The following is a 21829-nucleotide window of genomic DNA, read 5'->3' as shown; positions in this document are numbered from 1 at the left end:
TTTGGAAGCAGATTTTCTCATATTTTGGAATTTAAGAAATGTGCATAATTTCTTGTGTGGTTGTGGGCCTATGTGTGTGTGTGTGACTGTGTAGCCAGTTCAATGATTTGGTTATTCTCTAAAAACATAGAGCTGGAAGGAAAACATATTTTAGTTTGACAAACGGCTCCTTAGATATATACATATATATAGTCAAAGAAAGCAATGCAAACTCTGAGGGACTTGTAGGCAATTTCAAAACCAACCAGAACTACAACACCCAGGACAACCCTGACAGCACCGTTTCCGGTTTATGGTTACCAAGGGAGACCGGTCTAAACTCCCAAATGCTGAGCTGATGAGAGTTCACCTAGCTATTAGCTAACTCCTAACTTTTGTATCTTACTGAATGAGATCAATAGAATACGTCCAATAAACCGACTGCTGCGATGTGAACGGCAGCAGACGGATCTTTGAATGTGCTGCACTGCTCTGCGTGTATTAGCATCAGCATTAGCTCCGTCCACTCAGTCTGCTGGGCTAATCTAACGGGGTTTCCAAGCAGTGTTTTTAGCCCTAGTTAAGTTTAGACAATGTTCGTCTCATAATTATTATACATCGAAATAGTTCGTCGAGCAAAAGTATTGACATCCTAACTGACCTGCCTACGTCAGATCGAGGGGTCTGCATCCCGACCACTCGCCATGTTCATCTATCTCAGCAAGAAGGTGAGTGTCTCCTCCGCCTCAGGCACCTTCGTTGCATTGAGCAAAGACAACAACTCATCCTCTGTCTCCTCTGTCTGCATAGATCGCGATCCCTAACAATATACATCTGAAGTGTGTCTCCTGGAACAAAGACCAAGGCTTCATTGCCTGTGGAGGGGACGATGGCCTCCTCAGGGTCCTCAAACTGGAGACCCAAACAGGTACGAGGTGGTACTTGTTGGAGGTCTAATGGTCCAAAGATTTGGGAGATTCTAACACGCAGGAGTAAGCTACTGATCTCGATTTGATTTCGAATGTACATTAAAGGCTTTAAATCCAAAGCCAGAGTCCAGACCAATACATCTGTCAGTATATTCAATTTTGAACTTAGTCATTATAAGGGATTTATTTCCTTATTTTTTGTCTCTTGGCACCATGATAAGCCCCTCAGTGTAGAAAGGCATTAATAACTGCTTTCAACGCCAAAAGGCCTGTGTACTACCGACACTCAACCTTAGATAACCTGCTGAATATCCACAATCAAATCCTACAGCCTTGGGACAAAATCTCCAAAGCCATTAAGGTTCTTCAATGATAATATTGAAAAATGTATAGGCATATTCTTAAAAAAAATACACACTTAAAGGGGTGTGAACCATAAACCTTTTTTAAAAAAAAAAGTCTTATTTTGATCTTTAACATAGTAATCTATGCCATAATTGTATCACCTTAATTGAAATTCCTTTAGAGAAAACATGAGTAAGATCCTATGGTTTTGCTAACCAGTTTGAGAGTGCCTTTTAGTATACACTTGGAGGTCACGACCAGAGGACAACGGTGGCTAGGTGTGTGTGGATGTGCGGAGCTCCATCTGGGCAGAGGTTGTTGATGGTGGTCTCCAAGAGAAGGTTAAGCTTCTCTGATCCTTGTGGTATAATGCTAGCCTGGCTATTGTAGATAGATTGCACATTGGTCTGGGGCAGGGACCTATTAAAGGTCTGGGGAAGCCGCCGTAATTTTTCTTCAGCACAAGAGGCGTGATCAATGGGCCCAGTTCAAATGACTCTGTACGCAATTGGCTGCTTGCCGTCGCTTCCCTGTCGTCATTGTGTTAAACCACCCAATAGCGTGCCAGGAGGAAAAGCTAGCTTTGTGATTGGCTCCCGCAAAAACTAGAAAGAAATGTTTTGCTCTTCTCCAGACCCTTCTGCAGGGTGAACTCAAATCGCCGGCATAATGAGCGGGGCTACCCAGTCTAGTAGAATGACCCAATGTGTGTGGATGTGGAGCTCTTTCTGAATATTGATTTATTTGGATTTTGGCATCAGAAGGAGGGATATGCTTCTTGGACACTTATAATGTAACGTATAATACCACAGTATGTGATGCATTTCATATGCAACCTTACTCATTATAATGTTCATATACGTCGAGCAAAAGCGAAAATCGTCGAGCAAAAGCAAAAATTTGTATGCCCACCTATAGGGAATGAGGGGGGCGGGAGCTCGTGTACAAGATGTAAACCGCCATGTTTCCTCACCGCTCAGCTAGGGAACTAGACCGACACACCCTCCGACCTTGCTAGAAGCAAATTTGCAATCGGAAACAGCCGATGTAGAGACCCGTGTATTGATTCTCGGAGAAGGAATTTGGGAAGAACCTTGGCTTGGCTCTCTGAATTCCAGATTGAACTGCAACTTCCGATTCATGTGGAAGGACCAGAGACGTTGGAGAACCTGACGCAGTCGTTCATTCATAATATCATCTCAAACGACTTTGTCTGGTTCTCCGACGTCTCTGGTTCTTCCACTTCCAATCTAAAGTTCACTATCTGGTGTTTGGCGTAGTGCTTTAGATTGCTGTGCAAAAAAAGCACATCATCCACTGTGGACGGTTTTAGTTTACTCCTCTGCTCCTGAATAACATATCCAGCACCGGAGAAGTCTCGCTCGCAATCGCAAAACCCGCGACCGACCCGCGCTGTTCAGGCGTCCGACCCGACCAGCACCTGTGTCCGACACAGTACCTACATTATTTTTACCCCGTTTCATCGAAATTGTGCGGTTCAACCGTCGGGTACCTGAACCCGTGCAGGACTCAACAATCGACAATCACTTCTCCTCCATGCTGCTGTTCGCGCTGGACTGCAGGGAGTGAACTCTGATATGTAATGTTGTGATAGCATGTGTTTCAGCATGTAAATCTGTTGTGGTGCATTCTCAACAGATGATGCCAAACTCAAAGGCCTCGCCGCACCCAGTAATCTGTCAATGAACCAGACTCTAGAGGGACACAGCGGTAAGTCACGTGCTCATCAAATAATGGATCACCTCTGCTTCTTAGTATTTAGCCATAGGTCTTTGGATGTATGTGTATGTGTTGCACTCCACACATTCCTTAGTCATTCCAATTGAAAACTGAAACGGCATTTACCCATTTCACATCTTTTACACCTAACACACACACACACACACACACACACACACACACACACACACACACACACACACACACACACACACACACACACACACACACACACACACACACACACACACACACACACACACACACACACAGGCGCAGTGCAAGTGGTCACTTGGAACGAACAGTATCAGAAGTTGACGACCAGTGACCAGAATGGGCTCATCATTGTGTGGATGCTGTATAAAGGTAAGATTTAATAAAATGATCATTAAAAAAAAAAAGACGCATCTAAAGACAAATCTTCGATCCATTGAGTGATTGTCGTTCTGCCGCCAAGGCTCGTGGTACGAGGAGATGATCAACAACAGGAACAAGTCGGTGGTGAGAAGCATGAGCTGGAACGCCGACGGCCAGAAGATCTGCATCGTGTACGAAGATGGGGCGGTCATCGTGGGATCAGTGGACGGTAGGAAAACTGGATCTCGTCCTCCACTGGCTTAGAAGAAAGCAATGGGGAAGCGCTACCAGACACCATATAATGCTAAGATAATAGTTAGTCAGTTGAGGCCAGCTTACTATCAATGGCACCTGATAAAGGTTATTTTTTATGCGCGCTCTGAAACGCATATTGTCATGGTGTCGATAACTTTAATGCTACAGTGGTCTAGGTAAATTTGCTCACACTCTGTAACAGTGTAGAGAAATATCATGACGTTAGATTAGCAAATCTCTCATTTTGACGGCTGAAAGTGTTTTGAGGGAGTAGGGAGAGGTAGGGGTAAGGAGTGTTTATAATTTAGATTTATTTAGACCTGAAATTGCGAATCTTTAAGCTCCTTGGTGGGCTTAGCAAACAGAAAGAACTAAGGCTTTGTTAGAAGTTCACATAGTGGACAAAGGGCACATCAGTTTGTGTTGTAACAATGTGTACAACACAGCATTTTCTGTAGTTTTGTAATGTAGACATTCTAATGAATCGAATGAGTGATTTCATGTATTTGTTAGGTAACCGGATTTGGGGTAAGGAGCTGAAAGGCATTCAGCTGGCCCATGTGGCCTGGTCACCTGACAGCAAGATCCTGCTGTACGGAATGGCCAACGGAGAGGTGCACGTCTACGACAACCAGGGCAACTTCATAGTGAGTCTGCTCGCCTGTTGAGCAGGAAACAGCATAGTGTCATGGTCATCATGCTAGACGTGGTGTAGATGACTGGAGTTTGTTGATAAAAATAATTTTTTTTAAACCCCTCTGCTACTGAGTTGAACCGTTGCGATGAAGTCCATTTTTATTGTTTGTCGGTCATTGGTTTCAATTTCACAAGCAATAAAGGGGTGATACATGTTTTCCCTCTATTTATATTACATTCAAACTTAAACTTTAACTTTAACTTAGATTCAAATGAATAGAGAGTGTCAATATCACGTGAAATTATCATCTTGAGTTGAAATGATTCCAAGTGGACCCACTGAGTTAGGGCTATTGTTAGCCCCTGCAGAACCATCCATACCAAACCCAGTACAGCTTCCTTCGTCGCCGTAGACGACGGAGGACATCTCTCCCCTCCCCTTATCTCTCCCCTCTTCTTTACACCGAAGGTAAAGATGACGGTGGGCTTTCTGAACAATGGGAACGGAGCCATCAGCATCGCGGGCATCCACTGGTACGCCGGAGCCGAAGGCTACGTGGAGCCCGACTGCCCCTGCCTCGCCATCTGCTTCGACAACGGCCGCTGCCAGATCATGCGCTACGAGAGTGACGAAAGTAAGCGAAGGAATCGTGAAGGAGGGGAAGCCCCCGCTAGTAGTTTGAGCCCCCGTGAGACCATCCAGATGTCATCCAAGTTTGCGTTACACAATATATTTAAGTCTGGTCTCGGCTGGGTGTTGATTGATTTTCAATATGGTTTAGAAAAGCCAATCAGTTAAAATAACTAGGTGATGCTCTGGCTCTCTTCGCTCTTGCCGATTCCGTTAGGAACTAAAAACAGAAAACATCGTCTCCTTGTCCTTGCAGATTTCTGTATATCTTTAAAATGGTTATTCAGTCTATTTCTGATAAAAAAGCATTCTGATTGATGGCGATTCCTACGCCTTCCTCGCGCACCACCATTGTCTCGGCCATTTGGCCTTCAACGGGGATCGAGCCCTGACTGATCTGCCGAGAGAAACAGAATGAGTGGGGGTCAGGATGGTCCGACGAGGCTAGTGAAAACGAGTCTTGCTCCCCCAGACCCGGTGTACATAGACACGCTGATGACAGTGGTGAGCATCCAGTGGAACCAAAGCGGCAGCGTGCTGGCTGTGGGCGGCTCGCTGCGGGCCTCCGCGTCCGATAAGGAGGTCAACGCGGTCCAGTTCTACACGCCCTTTGGAGAGGTACGCTACACGCTCGTTGTATTGTATTAGTTTTTTCAATTCTCACCTCCCGTTCACTCGTGGTTATTACCAAGGATGTTCACCTTTCTCTCCTTCCTTCCGTCTGTCCTTCTATCCTTCCATCCCTCCGTCCTTCATTATATCCTTCCATCCTTCCTGCCTTCTAACTTTTCCTTCCATCTTTTCTTCCCTCCTTCAATGCCACCGGACGTGCGTTCAACATTAACATTTTCTTTCAAAGCTGTAATAAGTAACGACGTTCTGTTTGTTGTCGTGATGGAACAGCACTTGAGGACTCTGAAGGTGCCGGGCAAGCAGATGACGGCGGTGGCCTGGGAGGGCGGGGGGCTGCGTATCGGCCTGGCTGTGGACTCCTACATCTACTTCGCCAACATTAGGCCAGATTATAAGGTACACATCAATATCATGTGGATCACGGCCTATACCATAATGCACACCATTAGGGGAGTGCTTTGGTCCTAAGTGTCTTACAATACCGTGAGCATTATGTCTGTATTCTGTATTCTATATTCTCTCTCTCTTTCTTTCTTTCTTTCTTTCTTTCTTTCTTTCTTTCTTTCTTTCTTTCTTTCTTTCTTTCTTTCTTTCTTTCTTTCTTTCTTTCTTTCTTTCTTTCTTTCTTTCTTTCTTTCTTTCTTTCTTTCTTTCTTTCTTTCTTTCTTTCTTTCTTTCTTTCTTTCTTTCTTTCTTTCTTTCTTTCTTTCTTTCTTTCTTTCTCTCTCTCTCTCAGTGGGGGTACTGCTCCAGTACTGTGGTTTATGCCTACACTAAGCCAGAGAGGCAGGAGTACTGCGTGGTCTTCTGGGACACCAAGAACAACGAGAAGTTCATCAAGTACGTCAAGAGCCTGCTGTCCATCACCACCTCGGGAGACTTCTGCATCCTGGCCACCAAGGCAGACGAGAACCACCCCCAGGTATACACGGACGCGCACGCACGCACACACGTGTACATGCACACACTAGGGATGTGCATTTCTGGCAAAAATACTATTCAATATTCGCTGAGAAGTATTCGAATAATATTCAAATCGGTCAATCAAGAACCCCCCACGCATGCACTTCATATACACACACACACAATGACACAGGGAGAGGCTTTTATGATTTGTATGAAAACAATCTGGTTTTTTTTTATCAACATTCAACATCTAAATTATTTCCATGTGGGCTTAGGCAGATAGGCCTACATGCGCCGAAAACAGATCGCTATTTATTTTGCTGAACACAGCCTGCATGACGGTGAACTAGACACGTCTTTAGCTTATGGAAACGATTGCCAAAGAAATTACTTCACACGGTGCGTCTTTTACAATTTATTTGTTACCAGCATTCGTAGTGTTGATCAACAGAGAAATAGTCCGCCAAAGACGTTGACGTAGCTTAGCGACGCTGGGGTTGATAAGTTACCGGACTACTTGCGGAGTGATATGACAGAAAAAAGTAATAGCACTTTCCTTGACAGCGGTCATATGCTTTGCATGTATCATTTTTAGTGACTCAAATGCATGTTTCTCCCTACTTGGTATTTATTACTAATAATCACTGAAACAACCGTTCTTAGGCCGTAAACCCATTTATGTCTTTATTATATTGATAACAAATATATTGTGCTGTTGTGATTTAGTCAATATCACCCATACTCTTTGCATGTTGTAGGCCTCTATAAGAGACATTATGGTAGAGATAACAACCTTCTGGATCACATTGACTCTTTTGCATGTCTTGCTGGCTGTTTCTCTTCTGACTTATCGCTTCAAAGGAGGATACTGAGATAGAGCCGGGCAGTCGGGCCAGGGTAACGTACAAACCACTATTAATGACACTCATACGTAACCCAACACGGCTAACATCAAGGAGTGTTCACCTGCAGTGTGTATGGGGCTAAAGTGTCCATGCATGCCTATGTTACAGTACGTGCTGGTCCTGTGCAACTCCATCGGGACACCTTTGGATTCAAAGTACATTGATATCGGTGAGTTGGTCGGTGACGGCCAAGAAATGGTTTGAAATGTTAGCTTCGGACTAGAGCTACTTTTGATGGCTCCGTCTCCAACGAATAGAATTTGCCAGAATGTCCGTGCATGTTTCTGTCCTCCATAAAGTTTCAGCAGCAAGTTTGCCTCAATGCACAGTTTGGGCTTCCATGACTCTATCCTTTCCATCCTTCAGCGGCCATTTTTATATCTCGCGCAGACATTCTGCATTCCTTTTCCATGACCCTGGTGAAATGTTTGCTCTGTTACCGCTGGCGACGGCCAGATCTGGAAATTTGATGTAAATGGCAGGGCTGGGTGTACAGCCGCCATACATCATGGCATCATGCTAAATAAACAGGAGGAGGATCTTACGGGGAAGATCTCTCCTCTCTGTGGCTTAACAAGGCCTTCATAGCCACACCACTGTCACAGGCTGTCTGTAATAACAAATAGGTAAAGAATCAGTTCAAACCAGATGGTTTTGTCATTTATGTTCAATCTATTAGTCATGCCCTAGGAAATGGGACACATGAAAAAATAATTTGCCGTCTGAATTTTGAGTTTATTCACGGTACAAATCTTAATTGAAGCAGCAAATTGAAATACGTTGTAATAAATGAACATAAGATAAGACAAATATGAGCAAAATTTGTAGCAAAAAAAAAGAATAAAACAATTATAAAGCCCACGAGAACTAGTTCAGCGAACACAACGCGTGTGAGCAGCAGCTCTATCAGCCCTCAGTATCAAAGCGATGGATCAATCCGTGCTCTAGGCTGCTCTGTCCTTCCCTTTGACCCTGTACTGAACCTCTCTCTCTCCCTCCGCTCTCCTGGGTCAGATCCGCTCTACGTCACCATGACCAAGACTCATGTGATCGCAGCGTCCAAGGAGGCATTCTACACGTGGCAGTACCGCGTGGCCAAGAAACTGACCGCTCTGGAGATCAACCAGGTCACCAGAACCAGGAAGGAGGGCAGGGAAAGGTGAGGCTCGTACAGGAACGCACCACAAACTCTCTGCACTCCAGACGGTATTTATACAGAGAAGCTCACCGGACTTCCAAGATTCTCTCTGACGAGACAAATACATGGAAAATCGAGTGAAGAGCCAGTGACCAAAAGACTAAAACAGGAAATACCAGGTGGGGAAAATAGATTGGAGGGAGCATGACAGTAGAAATTCACAAATCCTTGTAGGTATGTTTGTAAAACAGCATATAAACAGTATTACCGTTCAACACACACACACACACACACACACACACACACACACACACACACACACACACACACACACACACACACACACACACACACACACACACACACACACACACACACACACACACACACACACACACACACACACCCTGCGCGGTGTGGAAAGTGACAGGGAGGCAAGATCGCTGCAGGTCTGCTGATTCCGGACACTCGGGTGCGTTCCAGACTATTTGCTGCCACCGCCACCACCACTGATGTTTACACACTGACGGTATGAGGTGGGCAGAAGAGCAGCCATTCATGTGGCTGAATGGATCCCAGCTTATGTCCCAGACTGGTCCCCCCAAGGGGCCCGAGCCCAGGGTTCTGCCAGAGGGCTCCTGCCACCCGTGCCAACCCCCCCCCCTCCCCCTCCCTCATACCGCCTCCACCCCATTTCCCCACACACACACACACACACACACACACACACACACACACACACACACACACACACACACACACACACACACACACACACACACACACACACACACACACACACACACACAGCCTTTCACTGTTTAAATGATTTCCCCCTCTCACTGTCTCAATGGTTTGTCCCGTCTCGCCGCTCTGTCCAGACTGTACCATATCGACAGCGCCCCATCGTCCAGTGCTGGGGGGGAGAGTGGAGGAGGAGGGCTGGATTACACCACAGCCTTCACAGTGAGCTGGTTTTATCGTTTGATTTGGGATTTATTTTATTCAACCTCACACAGGACGGCAAGTCGTTCCACGCGAGAGAGACTCCCCTTCCCTCTGGACGCGCCTTAATGAGAACACATTGTGTAGTTTGTATGTGTGCGGTGTACAGTGCGTTATTGCAGTAAACAGCATACAACAAAGTGCAAAAGAGCCTCACATCTACTTCAGATAGAAATGACAATCATGCACAGAAAGACCTGTGAACATGTTTTATCAACTATTCTTTCAGATTATAAAAAATATTTTTGAATGACTCAGGGATCATATAGAACAGTATGTAGGTCTGTAAGGATAATGCATTAGGTTTATAAGTGTGGAGTATGGAGTATTTTTTAGTATCCCATTCCACCAATGGTTATAGTTGAAATACTGCTTTTTAACTCCAATGCAGGCGACGCGAGATCCCATCTGCTGTATTACTGCGACCGATAAGACGCTCCTGCTGGTACGTACGCTCATGCTCTCTTAGGAAAATGTAATGGATTATAGTTATCCCCCACATGACCAAGTGTTTGCGATGGCACTCTGTAAAGATGACGATGTGGTACCGTACGTTTGACTGTGGTCGTCCGATTTCAAAGGGCCGGGAGTCGGGCACCGTGCACAGATACAGCCTCCCTACCATGGTCCTGGTCCAGAAATACACTCTGAACAACAGGGCCTACCAGCTGTCCCTGAACTGCAACTCCAGGTATGCAACAGCTTGACACTTGTGATTGGCCCTAAACTACCACAATATGTCTTTTGAGATCAACCCCCAGCCCCCAAATGATCCACACTGTTCCAAATTGCAAAGATAGTGAACGTTAAATGCCCTTCTCTATTTATACATCTTCTCTTTTCATACTAAGCTGTCGAGTCATTGTACTTGTAGTGGTAACTGTTTGCTTACCCAAACTGCATTCTGTTTCCAATCGAGACTCAGTCAAACTAAATGGTGGAAACAGACTCCCTTTAGACGTGAACCGAAAGGAGTGAACCTCTCTTGACCTCTGTTGACCTCTGTTGACCTCAGTCGCCTGGCGGTCATCGACGTGGCCGGCGTGCTGACCCTGTTGGATGTGGAGGCTCACGGCCCCCCCACCGACAGCCCCGGGGGCCGGGGGGGCGGGGCCAGCGCCGCGGCCGGAGATCCGTCCAAGTTCGAGCGCAAGGACGTCTGGGACATGAAGTGGGCCAACGACAACCCGGACCTGTTCTCCATGATGGAGAAGACCCGGATGTACGTCTTCAGGAACCTGGACCCGGAGGTTAGGGCCGGGGGGGCTGGTTCTGGTACTGCACCCAAAGGTGGCGCTATTGTCAAAAATCGGGAATTGGCCTTATTTCTCCTCACCAGATTGACCTGGACTCAAAGTTATTTCCAAATATTCATCTCTAGAATCAGATGCATCTATAAAACCCCGGGTCTTATGCCCTAAAAATGTTTACTTTTCCCACAATTTCGTCTTAAAGCCAAACATGATGCAAAGATTCACAGGCTACAAAAATAATCAAAAATTCACCGCCATAGGAAATCTCACAAAAATCATCAAACAGAACTTGTTTTATTTGGTTCCATTTGAGAAATATTGGCCAATAAAGTTGGAGAGAATGAGGCTTCATGCAGTTCAGGAATGTCAGTGGCTCAACGGGATAATGCCGTGTACTGGTGATCCTTAGATTGAGAGTTTGAATCTTAATTAGAGCAATATGAACAATCTGAACATGACATTCTGTCATTGCCACTTATTTAAGAAACACAACATTGAACAGTATCTGAAATTCATCAGGCAATCAACATTTCGGCTCACCTGGAAGCCTAGGCACAGTTTTTCATTAAGTGGAACATCTTCATCAACATCTTTCATTCATAATTATATGTCATATTTATATATCTTCCACTAGTGTGTTCTTGACTTTTAATTTTGCTCGGACCCCGTTAATCACCGCTTGCGGTTATATTTAGAATCATATTCATAGTAATGATTCGATAATTATTAACAGACGTCATTATTTGTTGTACGATGTGTGTTATAAAATGTGTAATAACATTTGATCTATTCCGTCTTTAAAAATCAGGAACCCATTCAAACATCTGGATACATCTGCAACTTTGAGGATCTGGAGATCAAATCTGTCCTGCTTGACGAGATCATGAAGGTAAAAGTCTATTCTCGTGCAGAAAATAAGATCTGTGTTCAACACAACGTTGATGAATTGAGTATTAAGTAATGAGTTAATCAACAGCAGGCCAGAAACACTAAAGATTATCTCTGAAAAATACTAACTGAGTGGTAAGGGAAGAAAGTTAGGGAACCTAGCTAGGGAATTTAGCCATGGAATTAAGCCCAAGTAGTTGTTTAAGGAAGTCCGCTACTATGGCCAGATGTAAATGTGACCCCCTTGCAGGAACCAGAGATGCCCAACAAGGACTACCTCATCAACTTTGAGATCCGCTCCCTGAGGGACAGCCGGGCCCTCATAGAGAAAGTGGGGATCAAAGACGCCTCGCTGTTCATCGAGGACAACCCACACCCCAGGCTCTGGTACAACACACCACCTCCAGGCTAGCAATACAGGGGAATGTGTTACGGCTGTACAGTAGTACCATTCATCATAGAAGCTCAGGTGGCGTGTGCGTGCATGCGCGTGTCTGTGTGTGTGTGTGTGTGCGTGTGTAAAGTAGGGCCTTAGTGGTGAAAAAAGTAGGAACTCTTCTTTGTCCAACCAAGTGTTCGTTCCCTAAAAAAAGAAGAACACTAAAATAATTGCTGACACGTCATGGCTACCGGTCCTTTGGAACACGCGTTGGTGCTGGTGGTGTCTGGGGGGGCACCTCTGAGTCTCGGCGGCGAGACGGAGGGAGCAGCGGGCCGAGTGATGTCGCCGGCGGAGGGAGCACTCTGGGTGCCTCCTCAGTTCTCACACCCGCCCTCCAAATACTCAGAGCCGCCGCCGGCCCCGGGCATCCGCGCCCAAAGCTCAGAAGAAACCTCCCAAGCGTCGTCCAACTGAGCTGCTGAACACATGAATGAATGACTGCTGATCCTCTGTACTCGAGGTCAACCGCTCTTTCGTGCGGTGACAAATCTCACAAATCTCTTAATGTGTCTTGACACGATCTTCGCAAAAATCGTTGGAAAATAAAGACGCACACTGAACGATGGCAGGCCTTTTACGTGCTAGGTTACTGCCCATCGAATACACAGTATGAATTGACCTTGAGTGTAGGATGCAGAGACCTATGATTTGACATCAGCGTCAAGGAAGAGGAGCCTGCAGTGAGGCTGCTCTCATATTCATACCTGGGCAGCATCAGGTCAGCTGCATGCCGTTCACTGAAGGACAACCCCACTCTAGCATACCTGCCACAGAAACAGAAGTACAGATAATTCAATCATGGTATCGTGATCGCTTTAGGGCATGTCCTGTAATCCAGATTTTCGACTACAATGGGGTAGGATGGGTTAGAAATATGCTTCATATAGTTTTATTTTAATTTTTACACATCGTCAAATGGACACGATGAAAGAGGTTCACAGTGACTGATCCTCTTGGTAACACTGTGCCCCCCCCCCCCTCACAGGCGACTTCTGGCGGAGGCAGCCCTCCAGCAGCTGGACATGAAGACGGCGGAGCAGGCCTTCGTCCACTGCAAGGACTACCAAGGCATCGAGCTGGTCAAGAGGCTGGCCAAGCTCCAGAGCGAGGCCATGAAGCAGGCCGAGGTGGCGGCCTACTTCAGCCGCTTCGAGGAGGCCGAGCGGATGTACCTCGACATGGACCGCAGGTGACCCCCATGTGCCAGACTACAACGGGGACGTTTGTACCTGTGGCCCCTGCGGTGCTCGTCCAGGCAGTGCAAGGGGACATGTGGGCCAACACACAACAGGGAGGCTTAGCGTTCTCTTACTGTTTAAAAAGGGGGTTCAGCCGCACCGTCAGCATCTATGGAGAAGAGCTAGGGGTTCAACTTGGAAGATGGAGGCTGTGAACCGAAGTCCCTAGTATGTACGGAAATGTATGTACTTTCTTTAGATGCTAGAGGAAAAAGGATTGGATGTCCTTTTTGGTCTATCCATGTGAGGAACCATGGCGGACAACAACGTTGGGGTTAGATGATGAGAAGTCATCAACTTGGTAAGTGGTTCACTTTTGTGCCCTTTTAATTAAAACCACAGCTTGTGTGCGTTCGGTGCGTGTGTGTGTGTGTGTGCGTGCAGGGACCTGGCCATCAGCCTTCGGATCAAGCTGGGCGACTGGTTCCGCGTGCTGCAGCTGCTCACCACGGGCTCGGGGGACTCGGACGACGCTCTGCTGGAGCAGGCCCACAACGCCATCGGGGACTACTTCGCTGACCGCCAGAAGTGGTACGGAGGGTTAGAAATAGTACTTATATATATAACCTAGCTAGCTTTGTGGTACACGGGAATGGGCTAACCTAGCAATAGTAAGTGCTTGGCACTTGTTTCTATGAACATCCTTACTGTACCGAGAGTGATATAAAGTTGTTTCTTTCTTTGGAGATAGGTATCTGCTAGCTGGCCTGACTGTAAAATGTAATGTACATGGTGCCACTACAGCATATCGCCTTGTATTTGGATAAGAACGAGGTTGAGCTGGTTGAATTTGTTGTTTTTTCTAAGGATAAAAACAATACTTTCAGCCGAACATAGTGACAAAACGACACATTTAACACTCTTCGGGATTCGGGTACTCTTTGGACTTTCATCAATCAAATATTCACCTTCACTTTGATCCCTTTCTTTGTTTTTCCGCTGCTTGTTTTTTGGTTCTTCTTGGTATCCTTGTTCTTATTGGTATCCTTGCAGCTGGGCATGACTGAAGATGAAACTCTGGTTTGGTTGCTGCTCCTTCTAGGCAGAACGCATTGCAGTACTACCTACGGGGACGGAACCAGGAGCGGCTGGCCGAGTGCTACTACATGCTGGAGGACTATGACGGCCTGGAGAAACTCTGTGTCTCCCTGCCCGAGAACCACAAACTGCTACCAGTGAGCTGCATTATGTCACGCATGGACGATTTGCTATTCTTGTGTTGAGTTACAGAAAAATGTATGTGACAAATGTCCGGCATTGTGTCATTTGATCAATACATATGAGACCCTCAAGCGGTTCCATCCTACCCTATCCTATCCTTCACATTGTTAAACGTGTGTGTGTGTGTGTGTGTGTGCGTGTGTGTGTGTGTCAGGACGTTGGCCAGATGTTTGTCACCGTGGGCTTGTGTAACCAGGCGGTGAAGGCCTACCTGAGGTGCAGCCAGCCCAAGGCGGCGGTGGACGTGTGCGTGCATCTCAACCAGGTGAGCCGGGACCACGCCGTTGTCCCACAGCCCTCGTCCCCCCTGTGTCCATGTATGGGCTGTCATTATTGTATGCACCATGTGAGATGTTTTATATTAAACTAGGCACATTTGATTTGATTCATTGATCAGCCCATGACCTCATTTCGTTATCTTATTTAGAAAAAATCGTTCTTCTTATTTTGCGTACATCTAATATAATGTACGTACAGCATTTTCATTATGAGTATTAATTAATAAATAAGAGATGCTATGCTTAGAGATTTGCATTGAGAGGATATGTGAACGGTTGACATCCGCTAGCCTACATTTTCAGAGCTTATACAAATTGCTACCTCCATTGTGAGGCTGTGGTACAAACCTCTGTGGCCACAGCTGGCTGTTGCTCAGAGCACAGCAAGACCGCTATTAGGCAGAGAGAGGAAGCTAAATTGGGGTCTTGCTGTGATAATGTTCTCTTTTGGTGACCACAAAATGAGCAGGATGCTTTCTCTAACTTTCAGCATGATTGCAATAGGGAGGACATTCTGACGTTTCTCTCGTCCTTTGAAATACACCACACAGGATGCAATAAACAAACACAAACATGTTTCCGCAATACTGTTTGTTGTTATTCAAATATTGTTGAGCTTTACATGTAGTATAATTTGTTTAGAGATTTGAAATTATTCTGAACACTCATTCAGCTTGAAGAACAGTTTATAATATATTATTTCTTTGGTATGATTATTATAATATTTTTTATGTATATTTTTTATAGTTGATACGAGATTTTGGGAGACCTGCTCCCCCCCAAATTTTAATTTTTCCTTCAGTTTAATAGCTTTCGAAAGCTTACCTGTGACAACATAGATTTTCTTTGTGCACCTCACAAATCAACATCAAAACACATAACCCTGTTTAAGGAAACTACATAAAAATACATTAGTTTGACACCCCCCCCCCCCCCCTTACACATTTACAATGCTGCACACTTCACACTCTGTGTGGTGAGCGTAAACGTTGTGCGTCCGTCTCACATGTCAACGAATCCTGCTGTGCCTCCCGCAGTGGAACAAGGCTGTGGAGCTGGCCAAGTCCTACAACATGAAGGAGATCAAGTCCCTGCTGGCCAAGTACGCGTCTCATCTGCTGGAGAAGAACAAGACCCTGGAGGCGGTGGAGCTCTACCGCAAGGCCCACCACTTCCTGGACGCCGCCAAGCTCATGTTCACGGTGGGGCACCTTCTGGAGCGGATCCCCTTCTGTTAGGATCTTAATGAGGGCAGTGCTTGTAGTAAATGCATTGATTATATTCAGTGAAGAAATCCCCATTGAAACCGTTTCCTTGATTTGTTTATTTATGACGCTGAAAAATATCATTTATATTTCGATTCATATTTAAATATAATATGTAAAATACATAACATATATAATTTCCAAATTGGCAATTTTCTTTAATTGTCCTTGTGTACAAATGGTACTCCAGTTCCCTGCAGCTCTAGTGATCTGTCTCTGCCCTCGACCTGTCTTGCCATTCACCTCCTCAAGGTTTCCCATTCGTTTGCGTTAATCATTCCTGTTGTCCTTCTGCATTCCCACTATCCAGAGAGGGACAAATCAGTAAAACCCTCAAGTATTTTCAATCCACCTTTTCGTATTTCCTCACTTGGCACAAAAGCAATCCCAGCGCTAGCTCACTGCAGCACTGCACAGCCTGTGGGGAGAGGCTGAATCCGTGGCAGGGGATTTAACTTCTCTCTCGGGGGAAACTACATCCAGATCGCAGGCGAGGAGGCCAAGAAGAGGAGCAGACCGCTGAGGGTGAAGAAGCTGTACGTGTTGGCAGCGCTGCTGGCCAACGACCACCACGAGCAGGTCAAGGCCTCCCAGCTCACCAAGGCCAAGGGGAGCAAGTCGGAGGTACGTGGCAGGAACGCACCCTCCCTGGGTCACTGCTCAGTCTGCTCCCATTTCACCACAAGCTCCCCGTAAAGTAGTTTACACTCATTTCAGGTCCTGCACGTGTAAGAGGTTGATTTAGGTTCCTCATCTTTCAGAAATGAGCGATAACCCTAATTAAGATGTAAGCAGTTGTGGACATTGAGCAGGTGGATATGTATACCCTACAAAATGACACATAATAAAGGGTTAGGGTTAGACTGACTAACCCTTTGACTGTCTGAATCCCTCCTTCATACCACTCCACAGTCCTACCCACTGTTACTAATAACTAACACAGCGCTAACAGTGAACTGCCCTCTGGGGGTTTTAAGGCCACGTCGGCGCTGGACGGGCTCTTGGAGGAAGACGCCACGCCCGCGGACAACCGCGTGGTGGACAACCCCTGGCGCGGCGCCCAGGCCTACCACTTCTTTCTGCTGGCCCAGAGGCAGCTGATAGATGGCCACACGGAGGACGCCGTGCGGACCGGTAGGTGGGCCGGCGTGAGTGAACGTGAGGCCGTGCCGTTGGAGGCCTCTGCAACGCCAGCAGGGCTACGCTGTGAACCGGTTTATATACTGCGACGCGGACGACGGATCGGGGTTCAGATTAAAGAGTAATGCAAAGTGAACGCTGTAAAAAGGGCACAACAGCTTAGGTGAATGGAGAAAATGGTCAGAAAATGTTTATGCAATTCAATTGAGGAATAGGACTGAGCGAGGGCAGTTCAACAACCAGCTGGCAACAGTTGGGCCCACGCCTTGGCTCACTTGCTAGCTTGCATAGCAAGGTGGTTTTATTTATCTGATTGTTTCTCATATAATTCACTTCGCTAAATGTATTTTTTATTCTTGCTATGCAAAGGTTAAACCGTGCTACCGTCTTCGGACACAGTTCCGCATTGCAATGCTTCAAACCTCTAGGGGGCAGCAAACTCAACCACATGCGATCGGTGCGCGGTAATGCTTTAACTGTGGTACCTCCTAACGCCCCCACCCCCGCAGCCCTCCACCTACGGGACTACGAGGACACGATCCCGGCGGTGGAGATCTACTCCCTGCTGGCCGTGTGCTCGGCGGCCAGCAGGGCCTTCTACACCTGCTCCCAGGCCTTCATGAAGCTGGAGTCCCTGGAGAGCCTGGAGCCCGAGCAGAGGCAGCAGTACGAGGACCTGGCCTTCGAGATCTTCACCAAGCACAGCCCCAAGGACAGCCGCCCTCTGGAGCCCCACAGCGCCCCCGAGGGGTGAGCCGGCAGCGGGCACTCTCACGCAGACGCGTTCAGTTCAGGGGGGTTCGTTTTTGGGGACAAAAAAAACTTCAGCAATTTACCTGGAGTAAATAATTAAACAGGGAAATACACAGGTAACTTTACCCAGGAATGAGAGCATAATGGATAAGTCTGTCTGGTGATGGGCTAGGTGGAATAGATATTGCTTTTTATACTGGATCAATTGTCTATCAATAATGCATCAATAATATCGTAGCTGCTGCATGAAGTGCTTATGTATTGACAATAACGACCAAACATTTCTTATTAATAATGCCAAACCAATCGAGCTGGGCTGTCGGGGCCAACTAAGGGCTTAACGTAATGTAGGTCAGGTGCTTGAGACCAGTCTGCACAAAGAGGATGAGGATAATAGCCTGCACACTGTTGCCAAAATAATGGGCCAGTTTACGGAAGTACCTTTGTTCTCCGCACCTGTGTCACTTCTGTGCTTGACGTAATCTCAACAGGTTACGTGAACACAATGCTCTTTCCCTTCTTTTCGGAGGATCTTCTTTTGTATTTTGCAGAGTTAAATAATGCAATTGTGATGCATTGTCTAATGCCAGCGGGTGTCACTGTTTAAATACAAAGGAAATAACGAATGTGAATACTTTATCATCAATGCTATGCAGTTTCTTCTGCAGATTATACTAGTCTCTTACATCCAACTCACGGTGCGTCCAGCGGTCCAGCGTTTCTTATCAGCTCTACGTCTGTACCCCCGGCAGGACGGACGGAAAGCTGCCGACGTGCATCGTGACGGGACGGCCCATCCAAGAGTTTCAGTTCTGGATGTGCACCGTGTGCAAACACTGCGCCATGGAGCAGGAGATCAGCAAATATAACTTCTGCCCGCTGTGCCACTCCTCTCTGGCCTGAAGACAATCACGTCATTTTATTCAACGCTCAATGTTCTTGCTGTACATATATTTTTTCATTAAACATTGTTTATGCCTTTCATTTGATTGCTCAGGATTTATATGTTGCTGTTTTTGATGTGTTTCTGTTGTTTGGCAGACACTTTACAGTACATAAAATATGTGATGTTTTGCTCCTTAATGCTTCAACAGCATGTCATCAAGTCGAGCAATTATGTGGTCGCTTTCTGCCCTCTAATGGAGAGGGCTTATAATTGCATCCAAAACAAAACGGATAGACAAATGCCAGATAAATAAGCAGATAAGCACCCTTATCTTCAAATCATAACTTTGACAAATCGACAAATCAATTAAAGAGATTATTTTTTTTGTGTATGGAAACGATTGTCAGTGTGGGCCTACTTCACAAGCGAATACAAGGAAAGATCGAGTGTTAGTTTATTTTGTGCTGCATTGGGCGATCATTAAATATCTAATTGAGAACCAAAACTGCTGAACTTAGAATTATAAAAAGACAGCAATAATTGTTATTGTCATATCAATACATTGAGATGGGACATAAGGGAATACTCTGTATGAATGTGATGGCCCACTTGAGTGCAATGAGGGCACAGACGAATGAACACCAACCACCATGAAAGAAATCCTGCATAATGCATGCAAAAGTTATTTTATCAGCAGACCAAATGAAAATGTGGTATTGGTAGGAACAAAGACTTTTTCACTTGTATCCCGAGGCCTATCCCATGTTTTCCATATGTTTATGAAAATATGTAAAGCTACTAATGCACCCATTGAATTAGCCTACCTTTGCCTCACAATATACACTATAAAAACTTAAATCATAATCAACAACATTTAATATACAAGGCGAGCAAATGTATTTAACTTTATATTATATATATATATATATATATATATATTGTATAGAATCTAGACCCACTTATTGTGCTATTAAAATGATTATCTAATGTACTTTATCTGTTTTGTTTTAAACATTTCAATGACTAAACAACGGGGAGGAAGTGCGTGCAGCACTCTCTGGACCTGCTGAAGGGGGAAGTATGGAGTTAGATTCATGCCAAAACCCCGCACACACGCAAAACGTGTTTTGCTCACGCATAACGATTCACACGCACACAAAACGTGTTTTACTCACGCAAAATGATTCACACACACGCTCAGTGTGGTTTGCAAATACAAAACCTCATTCACAAACTAAAGCATTTTGCTTCAGAAACAAATACAGTATGTTTTACACAAAGTACAAAAAAAAATCCTTCAAGTACACAAAACAATTCTACAAGTACGGAACACGAAAGCTGCGCGTGGATCGGAATGCATTTGCGCACGGATCGGATTGCATTTGCGTACGGAACAACAAGGCGGAAAATTAGTGCCAAAAGTCACGTGACAAATAAATGTCCTGTTATTCACACTACACAACAGCAGGTGGCGGAGTTGAGTCAGTTTAAGGCCGCCAGGACGATCTTTTTTCTCCCCAAAATCTTTATTTGATGCCAAAACAGAGTGGCGACACTTCCATTGGACTCACCTGTTGGCCGCTCATTTTGTTCAATTTAATCTCCCAAACTAGCTTCTCTCCGTGTCGTACGATTCCGTGACAAAGGGGCGGCAAGTCGCATAGTATGGAGTTGAATCCACACACGTTTGGCCGGCATCAAACAAAGATTTTGGGGAGAAAAAAGATCGTCCTGGCGGCCTTAAACGGACTCAACACCGCCACCTGCTGTTGTGTAGTGTGAATAACAGGACATTTATTTGTCACGTGACTTTTGGCACTAATTTTCCGCCTTGTTGTTCCGTTCCGTTTTTATCAAAAGATACGTAAAGGGTAACCCTGTCATTCTTTATCTGTCGTCATGAAAAACCCATAAGGGGTGACACTGTCGAAATGTATCGAATAAAACATAGGGGGTAACACTGTCATTTTTATCAAATGAAACATGAGGGGTGACACTGTTGTTTTTTATTGGTCTAAATGAAAAAAAACATAAGGGGTAACAGTGTCGTTTTTTATTGGTCGTCATGAAAAAAACCATAAGGGGTAACACTTGTTTTTTATTGGTCGTCATGAAAAAAAACCATAAGGGGTAACACTGTTGTTTTTTATTGGTCGTCATGAAAAAAAACACAAGGGGTAACACTGTTGTTTTTTATTGGTAGTCATGAAAAAAAACATAAGGGGTAACACTGCTGTCTTTGTCAAATAAAATATAAGGGGTAACACTGTTGTTTTTCATCAGTCATCATGGGAAAAACATAAGGGGTAACACTGTCGTTTTTATCAAAAGGGCGTTCTTGCGTCATGACGGAAACGCCCAAGCCTGCAGCTGGACCCTTCTCTGCATCACACGGCGGGGCATAGGGAAACACCCCTTCATCACATCTCGCCATTGCAACGCTGGGCACGACAACACTAGCCACTAAGGAGAACATCCAATTTAAATACTTGTATGTCACTTTAGTTCTTACAACTCAATGACTACAGAAACATGGCCAGGAAGTTGTGAAGCCGTTGAACAGTCTCACATAAGAGTTATCAATGTGTTGAGTGCAAACAAACAAATAAGCAACAAGTAACTTATTCGTTCGTCCATTAACGATTTGAGCACAGCAGACTGCAACAGCAGGAGTCTTGTGCTGACACATCCAGGTAAGCTCACCTACAGTATGAAGGAACAGTCTGTTCAATTCAATACATCAGCTGCACTGACTTGGCCCTTGAATACCGCAGTTAATGAGGTGTAATGCCTCATCAATAAATACGTTTGATGCAGTATTACAAAAGCAATGAATGCAATTATGTCTTGGAATTTAAAAAAACATGTCAAAGTGTGTGTGTGCGTGTGTGTGTGTGTGTGTGTGTGTGTGTGTGTGTGTGTGTGTGTGTGTGTGTGTGTGTGTGTGTGTGTGTGTGTGTGTGTGTGCGCGTGGAGCAAGTTTAAGTGCTTATTTGTGATGCTGCT

The 21829-nt window shown here is 45.4% G+C and overlaps 1 protein-coding gene across 2 annotated transcripts; it reads left to right on the top strand.

Annotated features, from left to right (window-relative positions):
* The first annotated feature begins 294 nt into the window (after nucleotides 1-294).
* Nucleotides 295-19314, top strand: wdr35 (WD repeat domain 35). Of its 2 annotated transcripts, XM_056591224.1 has the most exons (28): nucleotides 295-707; nucleotides 790-907; nucleotides 2913-2984; nucleotides 3267-3359; nucleotides 3451-3579; nucleotides 4119-4252; nucleotides 4711-4876; nucleotides 5345-5490; nucleotides 5776-5901; nucleotides 6242-6427; nucleotides 7273-7308; nucleotides 7425-7485; nucleotides 8331-8475; nucleotides 9336-9420; nucleotides 9851-9904; nucleotides 10041-10150; nucleotides 10475-10709; nucleotides 11521-11601; nucleotides 11851-11987; nucleotides 13028-13231; nucleotides 13665-13811; nucleotides 14323-14455; nucleotides 14656-14766; nucleotides 15817-15981; nucleotides 16528-16668; nucleotides 17022-17178; nucleotides 17694-17934; nucleotides 18690-19314. In XM_056591224.1, the coding sequence occupies exons 1-28, from the start codon at nucleotides 684-686 to the stop codon at nucleotides 18838-18840; spliced, it is 3588 nt and encodes a 1195-aa protein (XP_056447199.1). In that variant the 5' UTR covers nucleotides 295-683; the 3' UTR covers nucleotides 18841-19314. The 2 variants fall into 2 exon arrangements, with proteins under 2 accessions (XP_056447199.1, XP_056447200.1); XM_056591225.1 differs by lacking the exon at nucleotides 7273-7308 and having other exon boundaries at nucleotides 301-707.
* Nucleotides 19315-21829: the final 2515 nt, after the last annotated feature.

Source organism: Gadus chalcogrammus, chromosome 5 (assembly GCF_026213295.1).
Source record: "Gadus chalcogrammus isolate NIFS_2021 chromosome 5, NIFS_Gcha_1.0, whole genome shotgun sequence".
In the NCBI taxonomy this organism is placed as follows: Eukaryota; Metazoa; Chordata; class Actinopteri; order Gadiformes; family Gadidae; genus Gadus; species Gadus chalcogrammus.
The sequence above is the reverse complement of the archived record's forward strand: the minus strand, read 5'-3'. Positions and strand labels throughout refer to the sequence as shown.

Bases quoted from the DNA above. Each gene is read 5' to 3' on its own strand.
- wdr35 (XM_056591224.1), top strand. From the start codon at position 684: ATGTTCATCTATCTCAGCAAGAAG. The intron at 3,360-3,450 runs GTAAGATTTAAT...TCTGCCGCCAAG, and splicing joins TGTGTGGATGCTGTATAAAG to GCTCGTGGTACGAGGAGATG. The intron at 10,710-11,520 runs GTTAGGGCCGGG...TTTAAAAATCAG, and splicing joins TCAGGAACCTGGACCCGGAG to GAACCCATTCAAACATCTGG.